At 55.6% G+C, this 26,678-nt stretch overlaps 1 protein-coding gene across 1 annotated transcript in view; it reads right to left on the reverse strand.

Annotated features, from left to right (window-relative positions):
* Positions 1–4,736: 4,736 nt before the first annotated feature.
* The window catches only part of LOC144727976 (sodium/potassium-transporting ATPase subunit beta-1-like), a 32,686-nt gene continuing 10,744 nt past the window's right edge, over positions 4,737–26,678 (reverse strand). Inside the window, exons 2-6 of the mRNA XM_078607138.1 lie at positions 18,515–18,643; positions 17,521–17,667; positions 16,507–16,685; positions 12,106–12,180; positions 4,737–10,252 (exon numbers count right to left, since the gene is read on the reverse strand). Of these exons, the coding sequence (XP_078463264.1) occupies positions 9,989–10,252; positions 12,106–12,180; positions 16,507–16,685; positions 17,521–17,667; positions 18,515–18,643 (794 nt within the window). The 3' untranslated portion in view covers positions 4,737–9,988. The remainder of the gene's footprint in view (positions 10,253–12,105; positions 12,181–16,506; positions 16,686–17,520; positions 17,668–18,514; positions 18,644–26,678) is intronic.

Raw genomic sequence — 26,678 nt, forward strand, 5'->3', positions numbered from 1 at the left:
ACGACGATCCAGCAGCGGCGAAGACGACGACGACCTTCCACCACGAGACGACCCCGAGTCCCTCGGACAGCCCCGAGCCCCGACTCTCACCGCCTTTTATCCCCCCCCCACCCCTCTCTCTCTCTACAACTCTCTAGCGGGGTCTGGGAGCTCCCAGATGGATCCCCGCCGTCTGTATACTACCGTCTGTGTACTCTGTGTACTACCGTCTGTGTACTCTGTGTACTGTACTGCCGTTTGTGTACTCTGTGTACTACCGTCTGTGTACTACCATCTCTGTGCTACCGTCTGCACCCGCAGTTGCCACCCGTGGCCGCCAGAGGGCGCTGCTACCCCATCACCGGCACGGGGGAATTCAGTGCTCAGCGCCACGCGGCCCACAGCCGATTCGATCGGGGCAAACAGATGTAGATGTCACTGGTTCTTCATATTCTGCAGATGTAGATGCCACTGGTTCCTCACATTCTGCAGATGTAGATGCCACCACCGCCATCTATTGTGCGACGGTTGAACTTACGACTCTCGGTCCGAACAACCAACTGGACATACGGGACAGGTTTGTTCGCATGTTCGTAAGTAGAGGAGTCGGTGCACTCTATTGATTTCAGAGCATTGGTTTTTAGCCCGTAGGGGTGCACACGTCTTTCTGGAGGAGTGGCCGCAGGCTGTGGCATGGAAACAGTGCAGGGAAAAAGTGAAAGTACCTGGAACGTCAGTGTTACTTTGGTGCGTCAAAACACACAATGCACACAACGTGAAGCTAATGCCCTACTAACAACACAACACGGAGCCACGCAAGGGACACGCAGAGACACGCGGGGGACACACAGAGACACGCGGGGGACACACAGAGACACGCAGAGACACACAGAGATACGCAGAGACACGCAGAGACACAGAGACACGCGGGGGGACACAGAGACACGCGGGGGACACAGAGAGACACACAGAGACACACAGAGACACGCAGAGAGACACGCAGAGACACGCAGAGACACACAGAGACACGCAGAGACACACAGAGACACGCGGGGGGACACACAGAGACACGCGGGGGACACAGAGAGACACGCAGAGACACGCGTGACCTCCACGCCGTAGCGCTCAGCCCCAGTGAACGGGAGTCGAAAGTCCGTGGACTCGCTTTTAAATAAACACATCACGAAAACCGTTCCTACTTTTCCTTATCGGCGCGGCGGACTTTGTTCCGAGAACGCAATAATACGAATAATAATAAAATATGAAGAATAATAACTCAACTAACGAGGAGGATAACGATAACTTCGATGATCCGGATGAATGAACAGGTCAGGCGAAGCGTTGGCAGTTGTTTAACTCGAAATTAGAGCAATGCGATTTAAAGCTTTCGTGACTACATGTATTAATCTTCTTGGTTCTTTCGGTAAAGTCACGTAGAATGGAAATAATACAAATAAAACAGGTCTGTCGAGAAGACAGTCTGAATGACCTGTTCTTCACCTGAGGACGGCTGCTTGCGTTGTGGCCGAAACGTCGTGAGAATTATTTTATTATGTTTTATTTTTATTATTTTATTATTTCCATTCTACGTGACTTTACCGAAAGAACCAAGAAGATAGAGCAATGCGCTTCGGTGGGCAGTGTTGTCGAGTGTGACACATTCAAATACTCCTCGCCCCGAACCCGCGGTGATCGATCGTTGAGTCCGTGGGCGCGTGACTCACGCGCAGCTGATCGGTCACGTGACGATGTTTTCGAGCGCGCGAGTCTTGAGTTTGAGCACTATGTATTTATTATAATTAGTGTACGATCTATTAACGTATTATTCGTTACTTGTGCTCGTTCTAGTTTTGCGAAAGCCTCACAGAACCTCAAGATTGTTTCGCACTCAGAGACATTTCTGCTGCTGCTATGTGTGTGTGTGGGCCCCGCGGTGGCTCGGAGATGTTAACTACCTCGCCTGGTATGCAGGAGGTCGTGGGTTCGATCCCGACCCTGACGCCTGCTGCTGTGTATTTGGAGTTTGCGTGTCTCTCTCTCATCATCATCATCATCACGGTAGCTAGGAGATGTTAACTACCTCGCCTGGTATGCAGGAGTTCGTGGGTTCGATCCCGACCCTGACGCCTGCTGCTGTGTATTTGGAGTTTGCGTGTCTCTCTCTCATCATCATCATCACGGTAGCTAGGAGATGTTAACTACCTCGCCTGGTATGCAGGAGGTCGTGGGTTCGATCCCGACCCTGACGCCTGCTGCTGTGTATTTGGAGTTTGCGTGTCTCTCTCTCATCATCATCATCATCACGGTAGCTAGGAGATGTTAACTACCTCGCCTGGTATGCAGGAGGTCGTGGGTTCGATCCCGACCCTGACGCCTGCTGCTGTGTATTTGGAGTTTGCGTGTCTCTCTCTCATCATCATCATCATCACGGTGGCTAGATGTTAACTACCTCGCCTGGTATGCAGGAGGTCGTGGGTTCGATCCCGACCCTGACGCCTGCTGCTGTGTATTTGAAGTTTGCGTGTTTTCTCTCTCCCCGTGGTCGCGTGGATTTTTCTCCGGGCCCTCCGATTTTTCCCTCCACATTTCTAATAAACGTGCGCTTAGAGTATTTGGCTGCTATGAATTTCCGCATGAAAGGCCGCTTCGTTGAGCTATCCCAAATTAGTCAATTGCGGGCGATGTCTCGGCATTCCCATGATATTTGTCCACTTCCAGTTCCACTGTGGGTGTGGGTTTAGCTGTGGTTTGATCACTACCAGTTACACTGTGGGTGTAAGTTTAGCTGTGGTTTGATCACTACCAGTTCCACTGTGGGTGTGGGTTTAGCTGTGGTTTGATCACTACCAGTTCCACTGTGGGTGTGGGTTTAGCTGTGGTTTGATCACTACCAGTTCCACTGTGGGTGTAGGTTTAGCTGTGGTTTGATCACTACCAGTTCCACTGTGGGTGTAGGCTTAGCTGTGGTTTGACCACTACCAGTTACACTGTGGGTGTAGGTTTAGCTGTGGTTTGATCACTACCAGTTACACTGTGGGTGTAGGCTTAGCTGTGGCTTGACCACTACCAGTTCCACTGTGGGTGTAGGTTTAGCTGTGGTTTGATCACTACCAGTTCCACTGTGGGTGTAGGCTTAGCTGTGGCTTGATCACTACCAGTTCCACTGTGGGTGTAGGTTTAGCTGTGGCTTGACCACTACCAGTTACACTGTGGGTGTAGGTTTAGCTGTGGTTTGATCACTACCAGTTCCACTGTGGGTGTAGGCTTAGCTGTGGTTTGATCACTACCAGTTACACTGTGGGTGTAGGTTTAGCTGTGGTTTGACCACTACCAGTTCCACTGGGTGTAGGTTTAGCTGTGGTTTGATCACTACCAGTTCCACTGTGGGTGTGGGTTTAGCTGTGGTTTGATCACTACCAGTTCCACTGTGGGTGTGGGTTTAGCTGTGGTTTGATCACTACCAGTTCCACTGTGGGTTTAGCTGTGGTTTGATCACTACCAGTTCCACTGTGGGTGTGGGTTTAGCTGTGGTTTGATCACTACCAGTTCCACTGTGGGTGTAGGTTTAGCTGTGGTTTGACCACTACCAGTTACACTGTGGGTGTAGGTTTAGCTGTGGCTTGATCACTACCAGTTCCACTGGGTGTAGGTTTAGCTGTGGTTTGACCACTACCAGTTACACTGTGGGTGTAGGTTTAGCTGTGGTTTGATCACTACCAGTTACACTGTGGGTGTAGGTTTAGCTGTGGTTTGACCACTACCAGTTACACTGTGGGTGTAGGTTTAGCTGTGGTTTGATCACTACCAGTTACACTGTGGGTGTAGGTTTAGCTGTGGTTTGACCACTACCAGTTACACTGTGGGTGTAGGTTTAGCTGTGGTTTGATCACTACCAGTTACACTGTGGGTGTGGGTTTAGCTGTGGTTTGACCACTACCAGTTACACTGTGGGTGTAGGTTTAGCTGTGGCTTGACCACTACCAGTTACACTGTGGGTGTAGGCTTAGCTGTGGTTTGACCACTACCAGTTACACTGTGGGTGTGGGGTTCGCTATGGGAGGAGGAAATCGGAGAACCACGCAGAGCAGGGGGAGAGAACGCGCAGACTCCACACTCGCATTAAATCAAACTCTCTTGCTCACACACAGGTCTACCAAATAGTATGAGAGCATACAAACTCCACTCATCACACACAATCACACACACAATCATATACACAATCACACACACACAATCATACACACAATCACACACAATCACCCCCACACACACAATCACACACACAATCACCCCCACACACACAATCATACACACAATCACCCCCACGCACACAATCATACACACAATCAGCCCCACACACACAATCATACAATCGCACAATATCATGCATAATCACGCTCACGCGCACACACACTCGCACTCATATATGATCACAAAATCACTCTCACACAATCACAAACAAAGACAGATCCCCCGTGTAACCTGAACAGGCTGTTGGGGCAAGTGCTGTTAGCGAGTAGCACCTATGAAGGCCGATATAGGTGCTCGCGAACAGCAAGTTGCCCCAACAGTCTGTTAAGGCTATTCGGGGCGTCTTTGTCTTTGTTGTGATATATACGTCAGCCATCCATCTGCCATACGTATTACTCCCCTTGCTGTCACACACAAGACCAGATCTCATCCTGGATCATCTTTACTTAAGAGTCATCGTGAGCCAACAGACGATTGATAAAGAAGCACGCGGGGGACGCCCCGTGTTGTGTTCTCCACATTTTTATTGCTTCATGAGGATGGAGCGAGTCTCGCACAGACACAGACGACACGAGCGACAGACGGCACGGCAAGGCACGCGAATCGATCAATCGGCACACACACACACGGTCGAGCATCCACGGCACGCAATTCGACCGACCGAAACCCATCGGCACGCGCGGATGACCGTCGACGCGGCGGCGGGGGTTGAGTCACTCGGCACGCAAACAGAACGGGCGGACGCGCGCGGGTCGCCCGTCACATCGACACTTGAACGCGGCAGCTTTAAAGCGGGGTCGCACGCACGCACGCGGCGGAGAGAAACGGACGACGGGTCCCACCCCCCTCCCCAACTCCCCTTTGTGACGTCACAATAAGCAATCGGAGGTGACGTCACCGCGCGCCAACAGGGGGAGTGGCGTCGTCACTGCCCCGAACAGACTGCGCGTGACGTCGTTGACTCACTTCACAAGGTGGCGCGAGGGGAGGGGGGAGGGGGGATTGGGTGGGGGCAAGGAGGCAGGGAGGGGGGCTGGGACACTGGGCGTCCCAATGCAGCACGTGATCCCAAGCGGAATTCCACTTGAGTACAGGGGGCTCGTGACGTCACCCAGTTGCCATATTGGTGCGTTTATCCGCCATCGCGTTGTTATCGCTGTCTCGAAGCCTCGCTCGTCAGTAGAAGCTCAGGACGAAGGGATAATTACACTCGTCGGATAGTTCATTAGTGTTCCGAGACAACGGGATGCATGGGTCTTGATTGGGACGTGAGAATCGTCAAGGGAGCTACGGATCGTTGCTTGCATCGCTACCTGCCGAATGTTTAGTCATATAGCGATTCCTTTACAAAGTTAACAGAAATCTATTCATCGATCTAATCACGATTCTGATTTAATTGCATCGCAAGTGGTTCATCGGATTGTGCCAGTCCAAAATAAATATTTTGATTCTGGCTGATTTGATCTGTGCCTAATAAGTAGAACAGGGCAGTACAGGGTCATGACCCCACTCCCCCTACCATGTGAGCACGCAATGGGAATCAAATGAATGGAATCGCCGCTTGTAATCGATCCAGCGAAGTTCGGTGTTGGACCGCATACATTTGGCTTCGAACTTGGACCGAGTGCCGGATTATTCAAGTAGCACAAGTAGCTACTACACGTGTAGTAGCTACTACACATGTAGTAGCTACTACTCATGTAGTAGCTATGGGCCCCGCACTTTCAAGGGCCCCACGCGAAATGCTTTCAAGCTATCAATTCCGGTTCAGTGATTCTGCACTTGCTCGATTACTATAGTACTATACTGCCTTCAACTTTAATGAACTACTGGGTGTTTAAGGTTAGCGATTTGTCGTATTATCTGGCTAATGAAAACATACAATTACTTTACTGTGCAAGTAAAAAATGTGTGTTTTAATGTTTTTTTTTTTATTTAGAGCCCCTTTATAACATATGCTACAGGCCCCGCACTAGCTTAGTCCGGCACTGCTTGGACCCATAATAATCTAACAGAGAGGGCCTTGCCTGTAGCATCGGGCATATAATCGTCATCGGTGAAAGCAGGCCCGACCCTGCTGATGAGACACCGAAGTACTGGAGTCGAAACTGGTTTTGCTCGCGTTGATCCAATGCCGCTGAAATGATGCACTCCCAGGAGGCCGTGCGGCGCTGATGGGATGTGTTAAAACCAAACTAAAGAAAGTACGTGGAGGGACAGATCTACGAAGGAGACGTGTTGTCTGCTCTCCTATTGTTATTTAAGGTTCTCCGCAACGACCCCTTATGATTAGAATCAGCAGCATCACCAAATCATTCGCACAAATAATTATTTGGTGATACTGCTGCTTTGGCAGCACAATTAACACATTTGATGTGTGTGATATGTGAAGAAGGGGCATTGCCCAAAACGTCGCCTATTATATATATTTTAAGGCCATACACACACACGGGTTATCTGACGAATGTGTTCGACGTTTTTTTTTTGTTTAAATGCCTCGTCGCTGTCCTACCGCAATGTTCACCAGCAAGGGGAACGCGTGACGTCACCGGCCACAGCTGCAGTTGCGTGCCCAGTGTCGCCAGGGGGCCACGTGGCCTCAACATCGTCACGTGGCCTCAACATCGTCACGTGGCCTCAACATCGTCACGTGGCTTCAACATGGCCCCGTGGCGGGTGGGTGGGGGAGGCCACGTGGCTTGAGAGGCGCGCGTTAGCGGTCGCTTAACACGGAATATGAAGCTTCAAGTGACACGGAATGAGTAAAACACGAACCCAGGCAACCAATCACACGGGCGAGTACTTCATTAATTCGCTTTACCGACCACCCCCCTCTATGCCGGAGTTTTAACCCCGGCGGCGGCTCAGTGTCGCCACACGATGACGCAATTTGTGCTGAGATTTAGGGCTGTGACGTCCCCGCGTATGACGCGATGACGTCAGTGGACGGGAGAGGGAGCCGCGCGCAGCCACGTCAATTGTGCTGGCGGGCGCGATGACGTCACAATGCCAGCACGCCTCGCTGACGTCACTGCGCCGTTTGTGCTGAATAGGAGACTGACGTCTTCCTCGCGCGAAATGTATTAACCTGTGACGCCATCGCTGGATTGCGGTGACGTCATTGTGCTGTTTGACGACGTCATTGCGCCATGATGTCATCGCACAGCACATACAGAGAGCGGTGACGTTAGTGCGCATGTGACGTAATCGCCAATGATTTGTAACGTTATAGTACACGACATGTGACGTCATCGCTCGACACGAGCCGCTAGCAACGAAGTCATTAATGTTCGTGACATCATCAACTTAGTTGTAGACGTCAAATTATAATAAAATGTATTCTATATCCTATTAAATATATGCTAATTATATAATTCTATGTCATATAGTATATTCATATATATTCTTCTGCTATTCATTCTAAAATCTTGTACATCATTCGAGTAATATAATTTATCGTTTTTTTTTTGTTTAAGATGTCGATTTTCAAAGACACGAAACACGAGGACACGGTTACACACGGCACTACACGAACACTTACACAGCTGGGTACGTGAGTGTGGGGGGGGAGGGTGCACCTAGCCTGGCACAAGCGCCATGGTGATGTTCACCACCACTTAGTGGCGAATGGCGGCTTTATGTTGTTGTTGTTGTTGTTAGGTGGTGCTGTCTTGTGTGTCTGTACTCTGGGCTGCATAGGTGCTCGCTAACAGCACTTGCCCAAGCAGCCGATGTGGGCTATACGGGGGAAGGGCATCATTTGTGATCGGTGTGCGTCTGACAAACCATCCTCCCCGACTACCTGTGGTGCCAGCTGGGAGTTTTGTGGTGTAAAGTCATTGGGGGAACGTCTCACCTGTCAGCCGACTACCCTCGCGACGTGCTCACACCCAGTGCAGTGGATAACCAAGCAAGCAGAGGCGTCTCCAGTGCCTCTTGGCCACCGGGCAAGGTTTGGCGGGGGGCCTCCAGAAGCGATGGGCACCCACTGCGGCTGGTCAAGTGGAATGACTGAATGTGACGAGAGGCTGACGCTCATCTTGTCAGAGGAGCCGAACAGCTGTCCAGCGTACCACCTGCACCTCTCGGATGCAGAAGGTCCGGTGGAGTGGTGGACGGTTTCTGACTCCCAAGTCACCACGAGAGATGGACAGTCCTCGACTCGGGGCAGGATAACAATCGGATTATGGGGAGTCGCTCTTCTGAATGAAGAAGTCAAAGGGGGTTGTGGGAGCGTGGCGGTGAGAAGCCGCTCACGTTTCCCATCAACAGGAGGCAAGGAAGAGTGGTGGTGGTGGTGGCTGCCTATGCCCCAAATGATTAGTCAGATTCTCGTTGTGACCTCTTCTCCCAGATGTCCGCTAAAGTGGCCCCTCTCGGATTGGGTGACTGTTAATGCTCACGTGGGCCATTGAGTTAGCACCTGGGTAGGAGTAACTCGCAGTCAATGGGGTTCTGATCGTCTCAACAATCATGGTGGGGGAGTGGGGGGGCTGCTAGATTTCTGTGCTGGAAAGTGGCTTTTAATGACCAGCACGCTGATTCGTCATCCGCTCTTCCACACAACACCTCGGGTGCTTTCCAAGAACATCTGCTGGACTATACAGGGGCGGAACAGTGAATGTGAGCCCACGTACCCTTGACACCACGGAGCTGATCTGTCCATTGACCACCAGATTGTCTGTAAGATGCGCCTGCCTTCCTTCCACTGTGCTGCTGCTGCTGCTGGTGGTGGCCTTCCACCCGAGACCCCATTCCAACGCTTAAAGCTTGGTCTCAGCCAGCTGCCGTGGGAGGGTTAGCAAGAATTTGATCGTCACTTTAATACCTGAGTGGGTCATGACGCAAGCACCTGGGCAGGAGTGATTGGAAGGCATGGGCCAGATCAGCTCAACAATAATGGTAAGAGGCTGCTAGATGCTTCTGTAGCCAAAGTTGGCTTCTTCCTCAACCCCTTCTGCCAATGCCAAGAGGAGATGGATGTGGTCTAGGTGTTCACACTTGCCAGGTAACCCACAGAGCACTGTACAGGTGCGTGCGGGGTACGGGTGGGCACCCTATACATGTGTGTGCATGTGTTTGCACCACCTGTGTAATTGTGTTCCAGGTGCGTGTAGCTAAGAATGTGTGCAGGTGTGAGTCCCCCAGTACAGGTATGTGCAGCTGTGTGTGTGTGTGTACAGGGGTGCGTGCCCCTTATACAGGCTTGTGCCCTAGACGGGTGCGTACAGGTGTGTATGTATGTAGGTACAAGTGCATACCTTATACGGTCCCTATAGGTGTGTGCCCTGCACATGAGCGTGTGCAGGTACAGGTAAGCGCCCTGTACAGGTGTGTTCAGCTACAGCTCTGTCCCCTATACAGGTGAGTGCGTGTGTGCGTGACCTCTACACGTGCACCCTATACGCGTGACAGATAAGATTTGTGTGCAGGTTTAGATAGGCAAGTGTCCTATGAAGATTCGTAGAGGTGTGCGTGCAGGTATACAGCCCTATACGGGCGAGTGCAGATGTGTGCCCTGTACAGGTGCGTATGGGCGCAGGTGTACCGGTGAGTGCTCTGCATCGCATTGCAAAGCTACACAGGTGAGTACGGTTCGTTCGCACCTGTGTAGCTGCGTACACGCGCGTGCAGGCACAAGGTCGTACCTGGGCGTGCGTGCGCGCGCGCGTGTCGGTGCGGTGCGGGGCGGTGCGGTGCGTGGGCCCACGCGCGAGGCTGCGGTCGTGGAGTTGGAGGCGAGGCTGGGGGTGGGCCGCTAGCTGCGCACCAGCAGCTTGAGGTCGACGCGGCCCACGAGGCGGTCGCGCGCCGACAAGGGCACGTTCTCGGCGTAGATGCGGCACTCCAGCCGCACCTCGACGTCGCGCGTCACGTTCATGAGCTGCACGGCCACCAGCGGGTTCACGTAGCCCGCGTGCCGCGCGCGCCCCAGGAAGGGGTAGTAGTGCATCGGGAAGCCGGCGTAGCCGCCCGCGCCGAAGTAGCGTATCGCGCTGATCTTGCCCTTGTCCTCCTCGCGCTGCGCGGAGAAGGACGCACGGGTGACGGTGATCACGACGGCGGTGGTGGCGGTGGTGGCGGTGGTGGCGGTGGTGGCGGTGGTGGCGGTGGCGGTGGTGGCGGCGGTGGCGGTGGTGGCGGCGGTGGCGGTGGTGGCGGCGGTGGCGGTGGCGGCGGTGGCGGCGGTGCCGAGTTCGATTCCCGCTCAGGGGCCGTCCATAAATGACGTCACGCGACTTTGGACGATTTTTTACCCCCCCCCCCTCGTTACACGGCGTCACAAAAAGTCAGACCCCCCTCAAATATGACGTCACAGAGCTCTGCCCCCCCCCTCCCCCCCAAGACCATATTTCCATTTTGAAAATAAAACATGCTTCAAATCGCTTTAAACTATTGTCATTCTAGTGCGTATTTAATGTGGCGCTGCACTCTGATGTTGTAGAAGAAAACATTTATTAAAAAGGAGGCGTTGGAAAGCTGAAATTTAGCATAACATTTACTTGAAAATATTAATCGTCTAAATACAACTGCAGATGTTCAGAATATTCTATTGAAATTCTCTTATAATTATCATATATTAAAAGTAATTATAACTATTAAAATATACTTGAAACTTTGTATGAGAATGAAGAAAATTGAAGAGTACAATTATAACAATCACACATTCATTCCACAGAATGAAAAGCCCTGGTAGGATCATTAAAATCTAAATGTTGAATAACAAAATTTATGCTTCTCAATTTTCCGATGGAGAAGCAAAATGCTCCTTCATGGAATAAATAAAAGGTGACCTTAGTAAATTTAAATAATAAAATAGTTAATTATGAAAATTCATCAAAATTAGTGCTGTTATAACAATTCTATTTAATTAAGTAGAGCGTGTTGTCTATATTTAAAGTTGCGCATTTTTATGTGACGTCACATTTCTCAAACCCCCCCCTTGTCACACATCGTCACAAATGTCTGACCACCCCCCCCAGGTGCGTGACGTCATTTATGGACGGCCCCTCACGTCACCAACACCGGTGACGATTATCTGAACCGGTGTTGGGCCTCCCCGAGGTCGACTCAGCCTCAAATGAGTACCCGGTGCGGTGTGTAAACTTCGCCATTAGAGAGACAAAGGCGGCCAGGCGTGGTGCTGGCCACCCACCCCCTCGTGTGCCGTGCCGGCCTTCATAGGTGCTACTCGCTAACAGCACTTGCCCCAACAGCCTGTTAAGGGCTACACGGGGATCTTTGCCTTTAGAGGTGGTGGTTGAGCCGTTCAGGTGGCGGTGGTGGTGCGAGGTCAAGAGGTCACAGCACTATTTGTGACATCTGTGAGCGGTGTGGTGGGCCAGTGGGGTGTGTGGTGTATGTGGTGTGTATGGTGTGTGTGGCGTGTGTGGTGTGTGTATGGTGTGTGTGACGTGTATGGTGTGTGTGGTGTGTATTTGGTGTGTGTATGGTGTGTGTGATGTGTGATGTGTGTGGTGTGTGTGATGTGTATGGTGTGTGTGTATGGTGTGTGTGGTGTGTGTGTGGTGTGTGATGTGTGTGGTGCGTGTGATGTGTGTGGTGTATGTGATGTGTGTGTGGTGTGTGATGTGTGATGCGTGTGGTGTATGGTGTATGGTGTGTGTGGTGTGTATGGTGTGTGTGGTGCGTGTGATGTGTGTGGTGTATGTGATGTGTGTGGTGTGTATGGTGTGTGTGGTGCGTGTGATGGGTGTGGTATGTGATGTGTGTGGTGTGTGTGTGGTGTATGTGATGTGTATGGTGTGTATGGTGTGTGTGGTGCGTGTGATGTGTGTGGTATGTGATGTGTGTGGTGTGTGTGTGGTGTATGTGATGTGTGTGATGTGTGATGTGTGGCGTGTGTGCCCGTACCTTGAAGTTGCAGGCCACAGGCACCACATTGGGATGGTATTTTAACCCGATGGGCAGGGTGTCATTCTTTGGCACCTGGAGAAACACGCGGGGGGGGGGGGGGCGGTACTCAGTGTAAACAGGGGGGGGGGGGGGCGGTAGATGAAGTCAAACGCTGCAAGTGAAGTGACTGACTGTCGGCCTCCCAGGGCCGACGGTCAAGGCAAGAGGCCACGTGGCGCCCGGCAACGGAATGCGGGAAGCTGCAGCTTGGGACTCCGAGGCTGCTGCAAACCCAGCCCTGAGCCTCAACCCCTCTCCCAGCCCTGAGCCTCAACCCCTCTCCCAGCCCTGAGCCTCACCCCCACTCCCAGCCCTGAGCCTCACCCCCTGCCCAGCCCTGAGCCTCACCCCCTGCCCAGCCCTGAGCCTCACCCCCACTCCCAGCCCTGAACCTCACCCCCTGTCCCAGCCCTGAACCTCACCCCCTGTCCCAGCCCTGAGCCTCACCCCCTCTCCCAGCCCTGAGCCTCACTCCCTGCCCCAGCCCTGAGCCTCACCTCCGCTCCCAGCCCTGAGCCTCACCCCCTCTCCCAGCCCTGAGTCTCACCCCCTCTCCCAGCCCTGAGCCTCACCCCCTCTCCCAGCCCTGAGCCTCACCCCGAGTCGGCGGGCGAGCGGTGACAGGCAGAGTGGAGACCACACAAAGCTAAATAAGTCCCCCGGGGGGGCGGGATGGGGGTGAGGATGGGGTGTGAGGTGATGACCAAAGCGAAGTTACAAACACAGACACCGACGTCCTCCTGAGTGAGGAGAGAGAGGGCGGGGCGGGGGGGGGGGCAGTTCGGTGTGGGGGTGGATAGAGGGGTTAGAGACGAGAGGGGAGGTGTGTGATAAGAGACATCGGAGAGAGGAGAGTGAGGGGGGGAGATGAAGAGGAGGAGAGAGGAGAGTGAGGAGGAGAGAGATGAGAGGACGACCCAAACCCGCTGGCTGTAGGGTGGCCACAAGTCAGTCGCACAGCTCGTGGATGTATACACCTATTTGTGAAGACCTTTTGAGTGTTATCCCCTTCTTGTCTGTATGGTTTCGTCTGGGTGATATGATTTCCTCCCATGTATAAAACACTCTTCCCATAGGGTGTTTAGAATCTGGAGAACACAGTAATAAACTCCCTTTATTATTTGATCTTCAAGTAATCCAGAAACTGCAAGGGACAGAAGGCCAGGCCTTGAGAGAGCAGGGCAATTGTAATGTCGTGTGCTCTTGACTTCCATTCTGGGTCACCAGACCTTGATGCGATCATCACTGTTCATGTAGAAAATAATGCCACTGCATGATGCACGCACAGAAGAATAAAATGTGGCTGTTAATTTTTTCTATCTTACTAAAAAAAGGAGAGAGAGGTGAGGGCGAGGAGGGAGGGATGATAGGGTGGGGGGGTGAGATGAAGAGAGCAGCAATGGAGAGCGAGGGGAGAGAGAGAGTGTGTGGTGGGCATGTGATGAGAGGGAGGGGAGGTGTGGGGCTGAGGCTTAGGAACAAAACTTATCGGGTGATATTTTTAGTTGCTCATGAGACACCGGCAACTAAGACTCTTGCGCACACGTGCACACTCACACACGCACAAACACACACTCGTGCATGCAGCTACCCACGTATACATCGACACACACTCGTACAGATGGAAATACACAGAAGCCCTCTACTGTATTGCCGTTATCAGACTGTTGGGGTGAACGCTGTTAGTGAGCGCCTATGAAGACAGACACACACACTGACTACACATACACACACTCTCATACAGACAGACACACACACTGACTACATACACACACTCTCATACATACAGACACACACACTAACTACATACACACACTCTCATACATACAGACACACACACTGACTACATACACACACTCTCATACATACAGACACACACACTAACTACATACACACACTCTCATACATACAGACACACACACTGACTACATACACACACTCTCATACATACAGACACACACACTAACTACATACACACACTCTCATACATACAGACACACACACTGACTACATACACACACTCTCATACATACAGACACACACACACACTCATACATACAGACACACACACACACTGACGACACAGACAGACACACACACACATTGACTACACATACACACACTCTCATACAGACAGACACACACACAATGACTAAACATACAGACACACACACTGACTACAGACAGACAGACACACACACACACACTCATACATACAGACACACACACACACACTGACGACACAGACAGACACACACACACACATTGACTACACATACACACACTCTCATACAGACAGACACACACACAATGACTAAACATACAGACACACACACTGACTACAGACAGACAGACACACACACACACACTCATACATACAGACACACACACACACACTGACGACACAGACAGACACACACACACACATTGACTACACATACACACACTCTCATACAGACAGACACACACACAATGACTAAACATACAGACACACACACTGACTACAGACAGACAGACACACACACACACGCGCGTACAGACGAACACGCAATTACTCAGCGTCACGCCCGGGATCCCGTGACGCGTTTAATTTGCTGACAATTTACTGTGCACAGTTTCCTATCCGTATGTCCTTTCCAAGGACACACACCATTTAATACTACACACACACACAAACAAAGGCCCCCCGTGTAGCCTGTATAAACTATTGGGGCAAGTGCTGCTGTCCTCCTGTTAGCGAGCACCTTTGATGACTGGCACGGCACACGAGGGGGGGGGGGGGGGGTGGCCAGCACGACGCCCGGCCCCCTTTGTGTCCCCCAGTGGCGATGTTTACTACACACCGCACCAGGTACTCGTTTGAGGTTGAGTCGACCTAGGGGAGGCCCAAGAGCCGGTTCAGATATGGCTCGCCAAACTGGTGGGAATTCAAGAGCGAGTCACCAGATTCGGAGCGCGGCGCGCTAACCGCTGCGCCATCGCTCCTACACACACATGTAGACACGCACGTACACTGTGTATCATCGCACTGTATATCTTACACACTGTGTGTATCTTACACACAGTGTGTAAAGCGCCGACGCAGTGTTCCGTCACTCTCGCGTGTACGTCGATTTTTTTTCACACCGCACTTAGCCAACCGCGCTAATCGGAGGTGCGGGGGAAGGACACCAAACTAAACACAACAAGCGGATTCTAAAGAAATATCAATCTAGATGATGATGATGATTTAAAAGCGCATAGCTCCAGTGGCTTCCTAATATCGGAAGGAAGAGCGTTCCAGACGGCCGCAGAGGCGCATCTGAAAGCGCCGCGCGACGCGGTGGCCATCTTTGTTCGATGGTTTATCCAAAAGCCGCCGCTGCTGCCGCTGCTGCTGCTGCGATGAGCGGAGTTCGCGTGACGATGGTTTATGCTCCTTGACGAGATCAGCGCCGTGTTGTGGTTTAGAGAGAGGCGCGAGGATGGACCATGGACAAGCAGGAAGGCAGCAGCCATTCTGTGAGCCGGCGCAAACAATTTCCCAAGCTCTGCGGTCCTCTACGTGTGCAGGTGTTGTCTGCCGATGCACGAGTGCTTACACGCCGGAGGAAACCGGAGCGCCCGGAGAAAGAAAACGCACGCGTGAGAGCGAGGGAGAAACACTCGATCCCGTACAGATTGAATAGGTGGAGTCCACACGATTTGCTGTACCGCCTTCTCCTGGCGAGGCTGGGTAATACGGCGTGTGCGACGACTGTGTGTGTCAGCACTGTGTGTGTGTCACCACTGTGTGTGCTACCACTGTGTGTGTGTTACCACTGTGTGTGTGTCACCACTGTGTGTGTCACCACTGTGTGTGTGTCACCACTGTGTGTGTGTCACCACTGTGTGTGCTACCACTGTGTGTGTGTCACCACTGTGTGTGTCACCACTGTGTGTGTGTCACCACTGTGTGTGTGTCACCACTGTGTGTGTGTTACCACTGTGTGTGTGTCACCACTGTGTGTGTCACCACTGTGTGTGTGTTACCACTGTGTGTGTGTTACCACTGTGTGTGTGTCACCACTGTGTGTGTCACCACTGTGTGTGTGTCACCACTGTGTGTGTGTCACCACTGTGTGTGCTACCACTGTGTGTGTGTTACCACTGTGTGTGTGTTACCACTGTGTGTGTGTCACCACTGTGTGTGTCACCACTGTGTGTGTGTCACCACTGTGTGTGTGTCACCACTGTGTGTGCTACCACTGTGTGTGTGTTACCACTGTGTGTGTGTTACCACTGTGTGTGTGTCACCACTGTGTGTGTGTCACCATGTGCGTGTGCTACCACTGTGTGCGTGTCACCATGCGCTGTCGTGAACGCGAGCGCGTGTGTGACCTCTGGCAGGAAGCCGATGACGCGGTTGAGTTTGATGATGACGCACGGGTTCCCGCTCGAGTAGCCGAAGTCGGGGTCGGTGAGGCCCGAGCAGTCTCCCAGCCACTCGCGCTGGAAGCGGCAGGCGCTCTCCGCCGAGTGGGGGTCCGGGCCCGAGAGGCGTGCGGGGCCGGGCTCCTCTGCAAGGGGGATAGGGGGGCAGTAAGGAGCCCACGTCACGACATTTATCCGGGTTCCACATCTGCAGCGAATGGCGTTCACTCAAACCCAGAGGTCGCAACCGGGTACCCGATACCCTACCCGATACCCGGCTACCCGTACCCGGCCGGGTACGGGTAGCCATTTGCGACCCTGGTGCGGCCGGGTACGGGTACGGGTAAGGAATCAAAACCCGTTTGCGACCTCTGCTCAAACCCCATCCACCACCACCACCATCCCCCAGCCTCCCCCACAACAAAAGTCGGTCCCTCGAAAATCGCCTGCAACCAACTGGACCGCGGGCAACGCGAACTGCTTTGTCCAACGTCTCAGCGAGTGGCTGCGGCATTTGCACCTTCGCCGCCTGTCGCCAGAGGTTCGCCGCGGGGTTGAAATCCGGCGGCGGTGGTGGTGGTGGCGGTGGTGGTGGCGGTGGCGGTGGTGGTGGCGGTGGTGGTGGCGGTGGTGGTGGTGGCGGTGGTGGCGGTGGTGGTGGCGGTGGTGGTGGTGGTGGCGGTGGTGGTGGCGGTGGCGGTGGTGGTGGCGGTGGTGGTGGTGGTGGTGGCGGTGGTGGTGGTGGCGGTGGTGGTGGTGGCGGTGGTGGTGGCGGTGGTGGTGGTGGCGGCGGTGGTGGCGGTGGTGGCGGTGGTGGTGGTGGCGGTGGTGGTGGTGGCGGCGGTGGTGGCGGTGGTGGCGGTGGTGGTGGTGGCGGTGGTGGTGGTGGCGGTGGTGGTGGCGGTGGCGGTGGTGGTGGCGGCGGTGGCGGTGGTGGTGGTGGGGGAGGAGGAGGAGGAGGATGACCTCGCCGTCGCTCACCGCCGCACTTGATGAGCTGCGTCTGCTTCTCGTTGTTGTAGGACTCGAGCAGCGAGCTGATGCTCTTGTTGTGCAGCTCGATGGAGTGGCGCTCCGACAGGGAGTAGTAGATCTCGGCGCGGAAAGGCTGCGGGCGCACAGACAGACCTGGGGGGGGGGGGCAGGGGGAGGGGTGGGGGGGTAAGGAGGGCAGGTGAGTGGCTAGGAGATGTTAACTACCTCGCCTGGTGTACAGGAGGTCGTGGGTTCGATACCGACCACGGCGCCTGCTGTACACTTGGAGTTTGCGTGTCTCTCTCTCTCTCTCACGGTGGTCGCGTGGATTTGTCTGCTGGCTCTCCGGGTTTCCCCTCCACATTTATCATCAACATCACGCTGCTAGACATTTACACGCGATGAGCCACTTCGTTGCAATAACATGTGTTGCCAGGTCGCTTCTGAAAAAGGGCCGCGTAGCTCAGTGGGTCTTACCGGGTAATGTTTAAAATAGTTTAGTTTGGAGAGAATGCGGGATTGGGTGACCAGATGACCGAGCGGGCGGGTGAGTGAGGTGGAGGGTGAGTGAGTGAGGTGGAGAGTGAGTGAGTGAGGTGGAGGGTGAGTGGGTGAGGTGGAGGGTGAGTGGGTGAGGTGGAAAGTGAGTGAGTGAGGTGGAGAGTGAGTGAGTGACGTGGAGGGTGAGTGACGTGGAGGGTGAGTGGGTGACGTGGAGGGTGAGTGGGTGAGGTGGGGGGTGAGTGGGTGAGGTGGAGGGTGAGTGGGTAACGTGGAGGGTGAGTGGGTGAGGTGGAGGGTGAGTGGGTGATGTGGGGGGTGAGTGGGTGAGGTGGAGGGTGAGTGGGTGAGGTGGAGGGTGAGTGGGTGAGGTGGAGGGTGAGTGGGTGACGTGGAGGGTGAGTGGGTGAGGTGGCGGGTGAGTGGGTGAGGTGGAGGGTGAGTGGGTGAGGTGGAGGGTGAGTGGGTGACGTGGAGGGTGAGTGGGTGAGTCGCTCACCCGGGGGGAGGATGCGGTCCTGGTACTGGGGCGTGTACTTGTTGATGGTGAGCAGCAGCGCTTGGATCGTCCCGATGAAGATGGCGGCCAAGAAGCCATAGAAGACGATGTAGAAGAGGATGATCTTAACTGCGCACGGGACATCACCATCAACATCATCATCAACGTCACCATCAACATCAGCATCAACATCATCATCAACATCAGCATCATCATTAACGTCACCATCAACATCAGCATCAACATCAGCATCAACATCATCATCAACATCAGCATCATCATTAACGTCACCATCAACATCAGCATCAACATCATCAACATCATTGTCATGCCGCCGCCACGAAGCCGTTCAGCAGGCGCCCCATCTAAGACCTCGCCACCACCAAGCGACGGAGCCGACCCCGCGTCCCCCTCACCTCACCTCACATGAACACACCCGCACGCATTCCCCCCCCCCCCCCATAGAGCTCCGTGGGGAGGTCACCTGGCCGACCGGTTTTTATCCGAGAAGCCCTTATCGGGATTAAACTTTCACGGTTTCCGGCGACCAGGGAATTGGACGACCTCCCCCGACGCTACTTTGCACCGCGGCGCTGCGACCGGCCTTATGGTTGCAAGGTCGCAGCGAGGGGCCACTCGGCCACCGCGGGGGAAACGCATCTCACACACCCCACACACGCAAGTATCGACGGGGCAGGCAGAGGGAATGAGCATTGTGATGGAGGAGCATCATTAGAAAACACGCAGGCACCATTGTTAGGGGAGTTAAAGGATAAGGCTGTTAGTATGAGTAATCGGGAGAGCGGGGTCACGCGGGGAGCCGTGCACAAATTCCCACGGCGCACCTTTGTGACGGACGCCGCCGCATAAACTGCGATAATGGGGGGGGGGGCCTGCGTGAGAAAGGGATTGATTGGAATTTGCGCCGCGCAGGTTGAGCATTAAGTAGCATATCAAAAGCGCCCGGAACGGCGGTGCGCATGCGAGAGGGTCGCGAGCCTATTGTCCAGAGTCGCATTCCCTTTGAGGTAGGGAGGATAAATGGGGAGCGCAAAGGGGAAATCGCTCTGGCTCCGAGAAGCCAACGTCCAGGACTGCCCCAGCTCTGCCCTCCGGACGTCCGTGCGACGTGTCGAGGCAAGCAGCGAGGAAAACCCACGGAACGTCGAGTGCCTCAAACCGTGAGTAAGGAGGTAAAAGTGTTTCGTGAACGATAAATAGGGAATAGGTTCCGGGCTAGTAGAGTAGGCAGCCTCGTCGATTCATACTGACTCAACAACCAGTCCCACGTAGCAGACAATAAATCATTAATAGCTGATCGTGGCCTCGTGTGATCTCGTGTTATAAGTGTGAACGCGTGTGGTACTGTGTATGCGTAAGCTCGCGGCGTGCGTAATCAGCGTACCCCAGGTGCGCGATCATAACGTGAGCGGCGAGCGCGGCGCAGAGCGGTGCAAGAGTGGGTATCGCGTGTGGAGCTGTATGTGTGTGTGCGCGCACGTTCACGACGGGTATAATACAGGTGCGCGATCCTAGCGTGAGTGGTCAGGGTTGAGTGAGTGCCGCGCAGAGCTGTGTGTGGGTGTGCGCGTACGTAATTAACCATGCCTACTACGCGGACCCGCGGGGGAGGGGAATCCTGGAGCGACGGCTCTCACCCCATGGGTGAAGAACGCAGCAGCGGTTCGCCTAGCAGCGAGGGGGCGCGTAATGAGGTTAACCCGGCCGTTAGGGGTACCGAGGGAGGGATCTCGGGGGCTAGCGACCCTCACATATTGGTGTCAGAAACGGGACGATCCCCCGCACCCCCAAGGGAAAGAGGCCCCCCAACCCAGATTAAAATCAAATGCACATTTACGGGCAAAGGAATTCCATCATGGAAATCGTTTGCCCGCAGCATCAGAGGGGCTAAAAAAGTTAATGGGTGGTCAGATGAGGAGGCGTTGCAGCAGTTAGAGTTACATTTAGATGGGCGGGCAGCTGACTTTGTGGAAGCTTTGCCCGCAAGCGCACAAACTCAGTGGGAAATAGTAATGTGCGAACTCGAACGGCGCTTCGGCGCCTATGACGAGGAGGATGCGCAGGCGGCCTTAGAGGCACGCCGTCGCCAAGCCGGCGAGGATCTGCGAGATTACGCCGAGGATGTACGCATGTTGACCCAGCTCGCGTACCCAGAGTACGAGGCCAAAATAATTGAGGGCCTCGCCGCCGGTAAAATCCAACGATATTTGGCACACACCTCGTGGTGGCAGCCAAATGTAGACGGTGCACGCCTCTCCTTTAACACCCTCGTCGAGCGCGCGCGCAAATGCGAGAAACTCTCGGGTGAGCGCGCACAGCCTCGAGGGAGGGGACGAGAGTGCGCCGTGGCGAGCCTACTCTCCGACGAGGAGGAAGAGATCGCCGTCGCAGTAAGGGGACGGGCAAGGGAGCCCCAGAGACCCAGCGAGAAAACCCCGGGGTGGGTAGCTGGGTTACAGGCTGGCATAGGAGAAATACGCGAGGAAGCGAATACAAATATGACCAAACTGCAATCCTCCGTTGAGACCATCCGATCAGAGATGGGGGAACTAGACTCCACGGTAGGAGGGCTAACTGGAAGGATAGCCCGACTAGAAGCAGAGTATGAGCAGCAGCGCACTGGGGGAGGAGGGAGTGGGAAGAGAGCCCACTACGGAGCCGCCACCCCTCCCCGGGCGTGTTATGTGTGCGATCGGCGAGGGCATCTCAGGAGAGACTGTCCTCAGGTCGCCCGAGCTAGACAAGAGCTAAGGTCAAACACTAAGGCCCCCCTAGAGAGGGGACCACCGGGGGGTGAAATCGACGTAGCCCCAACACAAACAAGCTGTAGTGATAATGGCGAGCAAGTGATCTCCACACAGGTTCCAGCAACAACGCCCACGGAAACGGTGACTCCTGGCGACTGGCTACGGGAGCTGGTGGCGGGGATCACGGGGGCCACGTCGCTGGTGGAAGGGGAGGTAAACGGAGTGCGTACCCGAATTCTGCTGGACACGGGGGCGGTGGCCTCGCTCGTGAGCGCAGCGCACTGCAGCGCGATCGGGGTTGACGTGCGTCACCTGCAGGCCCCGGACCGCGCGCTGCACACGGCGAGCGGAGCCGGAATGGGGTTGCTGGGGAGAGCCACCCTAGAGGTCCGCATAGGCAGTCAGGTGTGCACCCAGGAGTTCTACGTGTCGAGTGCGTTGTGTCACGAGTGTATCGCAGGTACCGACCTCTTAGAACGGCTGGGACTCAACGTGCAACCCCGCCAGGGATGCGCCACCATGGAGAGCAACGGCGAGCGGATACCGTTCTTGGGACGAGAACCGACGCGCCCCCGCTTCGCACCTGTGGCCGCTATCCTGGCGACGGCAGTCACCATCGGCCCGCTCACCGAGATGCTGGTGCCGGTGGCAACATCCCCCACCGACCCCACGCTCCGACCATCAGGAGAGGTAATGCTAACTCCTCACCCGGAGTTGGCAAAACGGTATGGGGTCGTGGGATCCGCCACGTTGGTAAACGCAGATGGGGACCGATTGTTTATGCGGATGTTTAACCCCCACAGTACCCCAGCGATACTGCGGCGGCGCACCCCGATAGCCACCGTACACCCCCTGCACGCACGCCACTCTAACGACTCGGTGTTCGCACTCTGGGCTGAGGACCCCGGTCGTTCTGAGGGTGACCAGGACCTGGCCTGGCGAGTCGGCCCGACTCCCCGAGCCGAGGTCATTCCCCTGCTCGACGCGTTACATGTACCATGGGCGGATTTACCTAAGGGAGAGGCCGATCGGCTGCGCGAGTTACTGCGGGAGTACGCCGACGTATTCAGTGAACACGACTCGGACGTGGGTCGGACCGATCTTGTTAAGCACCAAATTGACACCGGTGCAGCCCGACCCATCAAACTCCCTGCGTACCGAGTGGGCGCACCCGAACGCGCCCAAATCAAAGAGGCAGTTGGGGACATGCTTCGCGATAACATAATTCAGCCCTCGGCGAGCCCCTGGTCAGCCCCAGTGGTACTAGTGACGAAAAAGGATGGGTCAACCCGGTTCTGCGTCGATTACCGTAAACTAAATGCAGTCACGCTCGGCGATGCCTTCCCCATACCCCGCATCGACGACACCTTCGACAGCCTCGCTGGAGCGCGATATTTTTCCACCCTCGATCTCGCGTCCGGGTACTGGCAGGTGGAGATGGCGGAGGAGGATCGGCCGAAAACCGCATTCACCACCCCGATGGGGCTATTCGAGTTTCGAGTACTCCCGTTCGGACTCACCAATGCGCCCGCGACGTTCCAGCGGCTGATGGAGTTGGTGATGCGGGGCTTGCAATGGGAACAGTGCCTGATTTACTTGGACGATGTGATAGTGTTCAGTAGATCTTTGTCTGAGCATTGGTCCAGGCTTCGAGAGGTGTTCCAGCGACTGCGAGCGGCTCATCTCAAGCTCAAGCCACGTAAGTGTTACATCGCACAACGCGAGGTGGGGTACCTCGGGCATCGCGTCAGCGAGGCAGGTGTGCACACCGATCCGGAGAAGGTACGCGCCGTAGTGGAGTGGCCACGGCCAAGGAATCTGACGGAGATCAGATCATTTTTGGGGCTCGCCACCTATTATCGTCGATTTGTAAAGGGATTCAGCGAGATTGCACGCCCCCTCACCCAACTCACCTCCCCTAAGCACCCCTACCAGTGGACGGGGGCCTGCCAGACGGCCTTCACCACTCTCAAAGACCACCTCACCCACGCCCCCACCCTCGCTTTCCCCGATTTTACCACCGATTTTATTTTGGACACCGACGCCTGCAGCAGCGGGCTGGGCGCGGTGTTGTCACAGGTACAGGATGGGACGGAACGAGTCATCGCGTACGCCAGCCGGACCTTGAGTGGGGCCGAGCTTAACTATTGCGTGACCCGCCAAGAGTTGTACGCCGTGATTTTCGCATGTAAGCAGTTCCGGCCGTATTTGTACGGCAGGAAATGTCGCGTACGCACTGACCATTATGCTCTGCAGTTCCTTCTTACATTCAAGGAGCCGCTGGGGCAGATGGCCCGGTGGTTGGCGCAGTTGCAGGAGTACAACCTGCAAATCGAGTATCGGGCTGGCCGGACGCATGCAAACGCGGACGCCTTGTCGAGGCGACCCACGGTGGACGCCGAGACAAGGGCGGAGGAGGCCTGCCCGTGCTTCACGGGGGGACGCTGCCGGCAGGCAACGGACCCCCGAGCGGCCGCGGCCACTGACCCCCCCCCAGCGAGAGAGAGTGCAGTGTGCGCCACAGAGGCCCTCACAGGTGGCACCGAGGATCCCGTCGACCGCCCGGCAAGCGCGGGACCCGCGGCTCGGGACCCGATCGGACGGATCCAGGAGGACGTCGGCTGCGCCTTCCCGGGCCTGAACGACGAGCAGCTGAGACAGACCCAGCAGCGAGATCCCGATCTGGCGGCAGTGGAGGCGGCACTGCGGGAGGAAAAGAGCGCCCTACCAGGACCCTGGAGCGGTTTGTATGCCCGGTTGTGTGTGCAGAACGGAGTGGTACGGGAGTTAACCGAGGCCGGCCAGCCGGGGTGCATCTGTGTTCCTGCCCAGGTGCGACCCCAGCTGCTTCGGCTGGTGCATGACCACCCACTCGGGGGCCACGATGGGGAACGACGCACTCGAGAGACCCTGCGTCGCCAGTATCTCTGGCCCAAATTGGCACAAGACGTGGCGGCCTGGGTACAGGGCTGCCGCTCCTGTCAGCAGTGTGGGCCGAAACCGGCACGATACCAGGTACCCCTAAGGCCGTTCCGCGTCAGCCGCACGAATCAGCTGGTCGGGATCGACCTACAGGGGCCATTCCCGCGATCCCATCGAGGCAACCGATATATCCTAGTTGCAGTAGAGTATTTCACCCGCTACCCCGTGGCAGTGGCCATCCCTGATAAAACGGCCTTGGTGGTGGCCCGGGCATTCGTGGAACACTACGTACTTAAGCACGGGATCCCAGAACGAGTCCTCACCGACCAGGGTAGCGAGTTCGAGGCCGAGTTGTTCCAGGCACTGTGCCGAGAGTTCGGAATCCAGAAGGACCGAACCACAGCGTACCACCCCCAAGCGAACGGTATGGTGGAGCGCATGAATCAGACCCTAGCGGGGAAACTCAAACGTATGGCGGCCGCAAATCAACGGGATTGGGACGAACACCTCCCCTACGCCCTTTTCGCCTACGCCACCACCGTACACACGTCGACGGGACAAACCCCGTTTTTAATGATGTTCGGCCGTGAGTCTCGTTTACCCGCAGATCTGCTATTCGGCGTCCCTTCCCCCCAGCCGGAGGAGGGAAGCCGCCCCGTGGAACACCTGTTGGAGACCCTGCGAGAAGCCCGAGGCCGAGCATACCCGCAAGGGGAAGCCGCGCATCGGCGGCAGGAACAGGGCACCCGACCCCGCATGGAACCCCCCTTATTCCTGACAGGCGCTAAGGTGTGGCTACACACCCCTCGCGTCGGGGCCGGGCAGGTGGGGAAACTGACGACCTACTGGCGGGGACCCTGGACCGTGGTGCGACAGATCTCCCCCTGGACGGTACTAATTTATGGCGGGGAGAGGGATCGAGAGACGGTGGTCAACGTCCGCCGCTTAAAACCGTGGAAAGCGGCCCCGGCGAGAGAGAACCCCGTCACTCGAAGGCCCCGTAATCCCGGAGTACCCGCACCCCTCGTGTTGGGGGGCCTCGCACCCTACATGGGCCCCGCCGGGCCCCCGAGACGCCCCGACCCCGCCAGGGGACGGCGCGGACGACGGTCCCTAAACCCCTCCGCTTCTGAGTTTGTACCCCAGCCCGCAGGTACCGAGGTACAGGGAGAGCCGCTGGAGTGGAGGAGGAGGCCGCCGCAGGAGCTGCAGAGGACGGAGCCACCCACCCCGAGACCAGCCACGAGGGCCGGACGGACCCCCCGGACCCCGCAGCGTTTCCTCGTGGGCGCGGCTCAAGCAAGGTGCTCCAGTCAACCCGGGACGGAGACCAGCACCTCGGGGGGCTATGTCATGCCGCCGCCACGAAGCCGTTCAGCAGGCGCCCCATCTAAGACCTCGCCACCACCAAGCGACGGAGCCGACCCCGCGTCCCCCTCACCTCACCTCACATGAACACACCCGCACGCATTCCCCCCCCCCCCCATAGAGCTCCGTGGGGAGGTCACCTGGCCGACCGGTTTTTATCCGAGAAGCCCTTATCGGGATTAAACTTTCACGGTTTCCGGCGACCAGGGAATTGGACGACCTCCCCCGACGCTACTTTGCACCGCGGCGCTGCGACCGGCCTTATGGTTGCAAGGTCGCAGCGAGGGGCCACTCGGCCACCGCGGGGGAAACGCATCTCACACACCCCACACACGCAAGTATCGACGGGGCAGGCAGAGGGAATGAGCATTGTGATGGAGGAGCATCATTAGAAAACACGCAGGCACCATTGTTAGGGGAGTTAAAGGATAAGGCTGTTAGTATGAGTAATCGGGAGAGCGGGGGTCACGCGGGGAGCCGTGCACAAATTCCCACGGCGCACCTTTGTGACGGACGCCGCCGCATAAACTGCGATAATGGGGGGGGGGGGCCTGCGTGAGAAAGGGATTGATTGGAATTTGCGCCGCGCAGGTTGAGCATTAAGTAGCATATCAAAAGCGCCCGGAACGGCGGTGCGCATGCGAGAGGGTCGCGAGCCTATTGTCCAGAGTCGCATTCCCTTTGAGGTAGGGAGGATAAATGGGGAGCGCAAAGGGGAAATCGCTCTGGCTCCGAGAAGCCAACGTCCAGGACTGCCCCAGCTCTGCCCTCCGGACGTCCGTGCGACGTGTCGAGGCAAGCAGCGAGGAAAACCCACGGAACGTCGAGTGCCTCAAACCGTGAGTAAGGAGGTAAAAGTGTTTCGTGAACGATAAATAGGGAATAGGTTCCGGGCTAGTAGAGTAGGCAGCCTCGTCGATTCATACTGACTCAACAACCAGTCCCACGTAGCAGACAATAAATCATTAATAGCTGATCGTGGCCTCGTGTGATCTCGTGTTATAAGTGTGAACGCGTGTGGTACTGTGTATGCGTAAGCTCGCGGCGTGCGTAATCAGCGTACCCCAGGTGCGCGATCATAACGTGAGCGGCGAGCGCGGCGCAGA

Source organism: Lampetra planeri, chromosome 27 (assembly GCF_965212315.1).
Source record: "Lampetra planeri chromosome 27, kcLamPlan1.2.h2, whole genome shotgun sequence".
Lineage (NCBI taxonomy): Eukaryota > Metazoa > Chordata > Hyperoartia > Petromyzontiformes > Petromyzontidae > Lampetra > Lampetra planeri.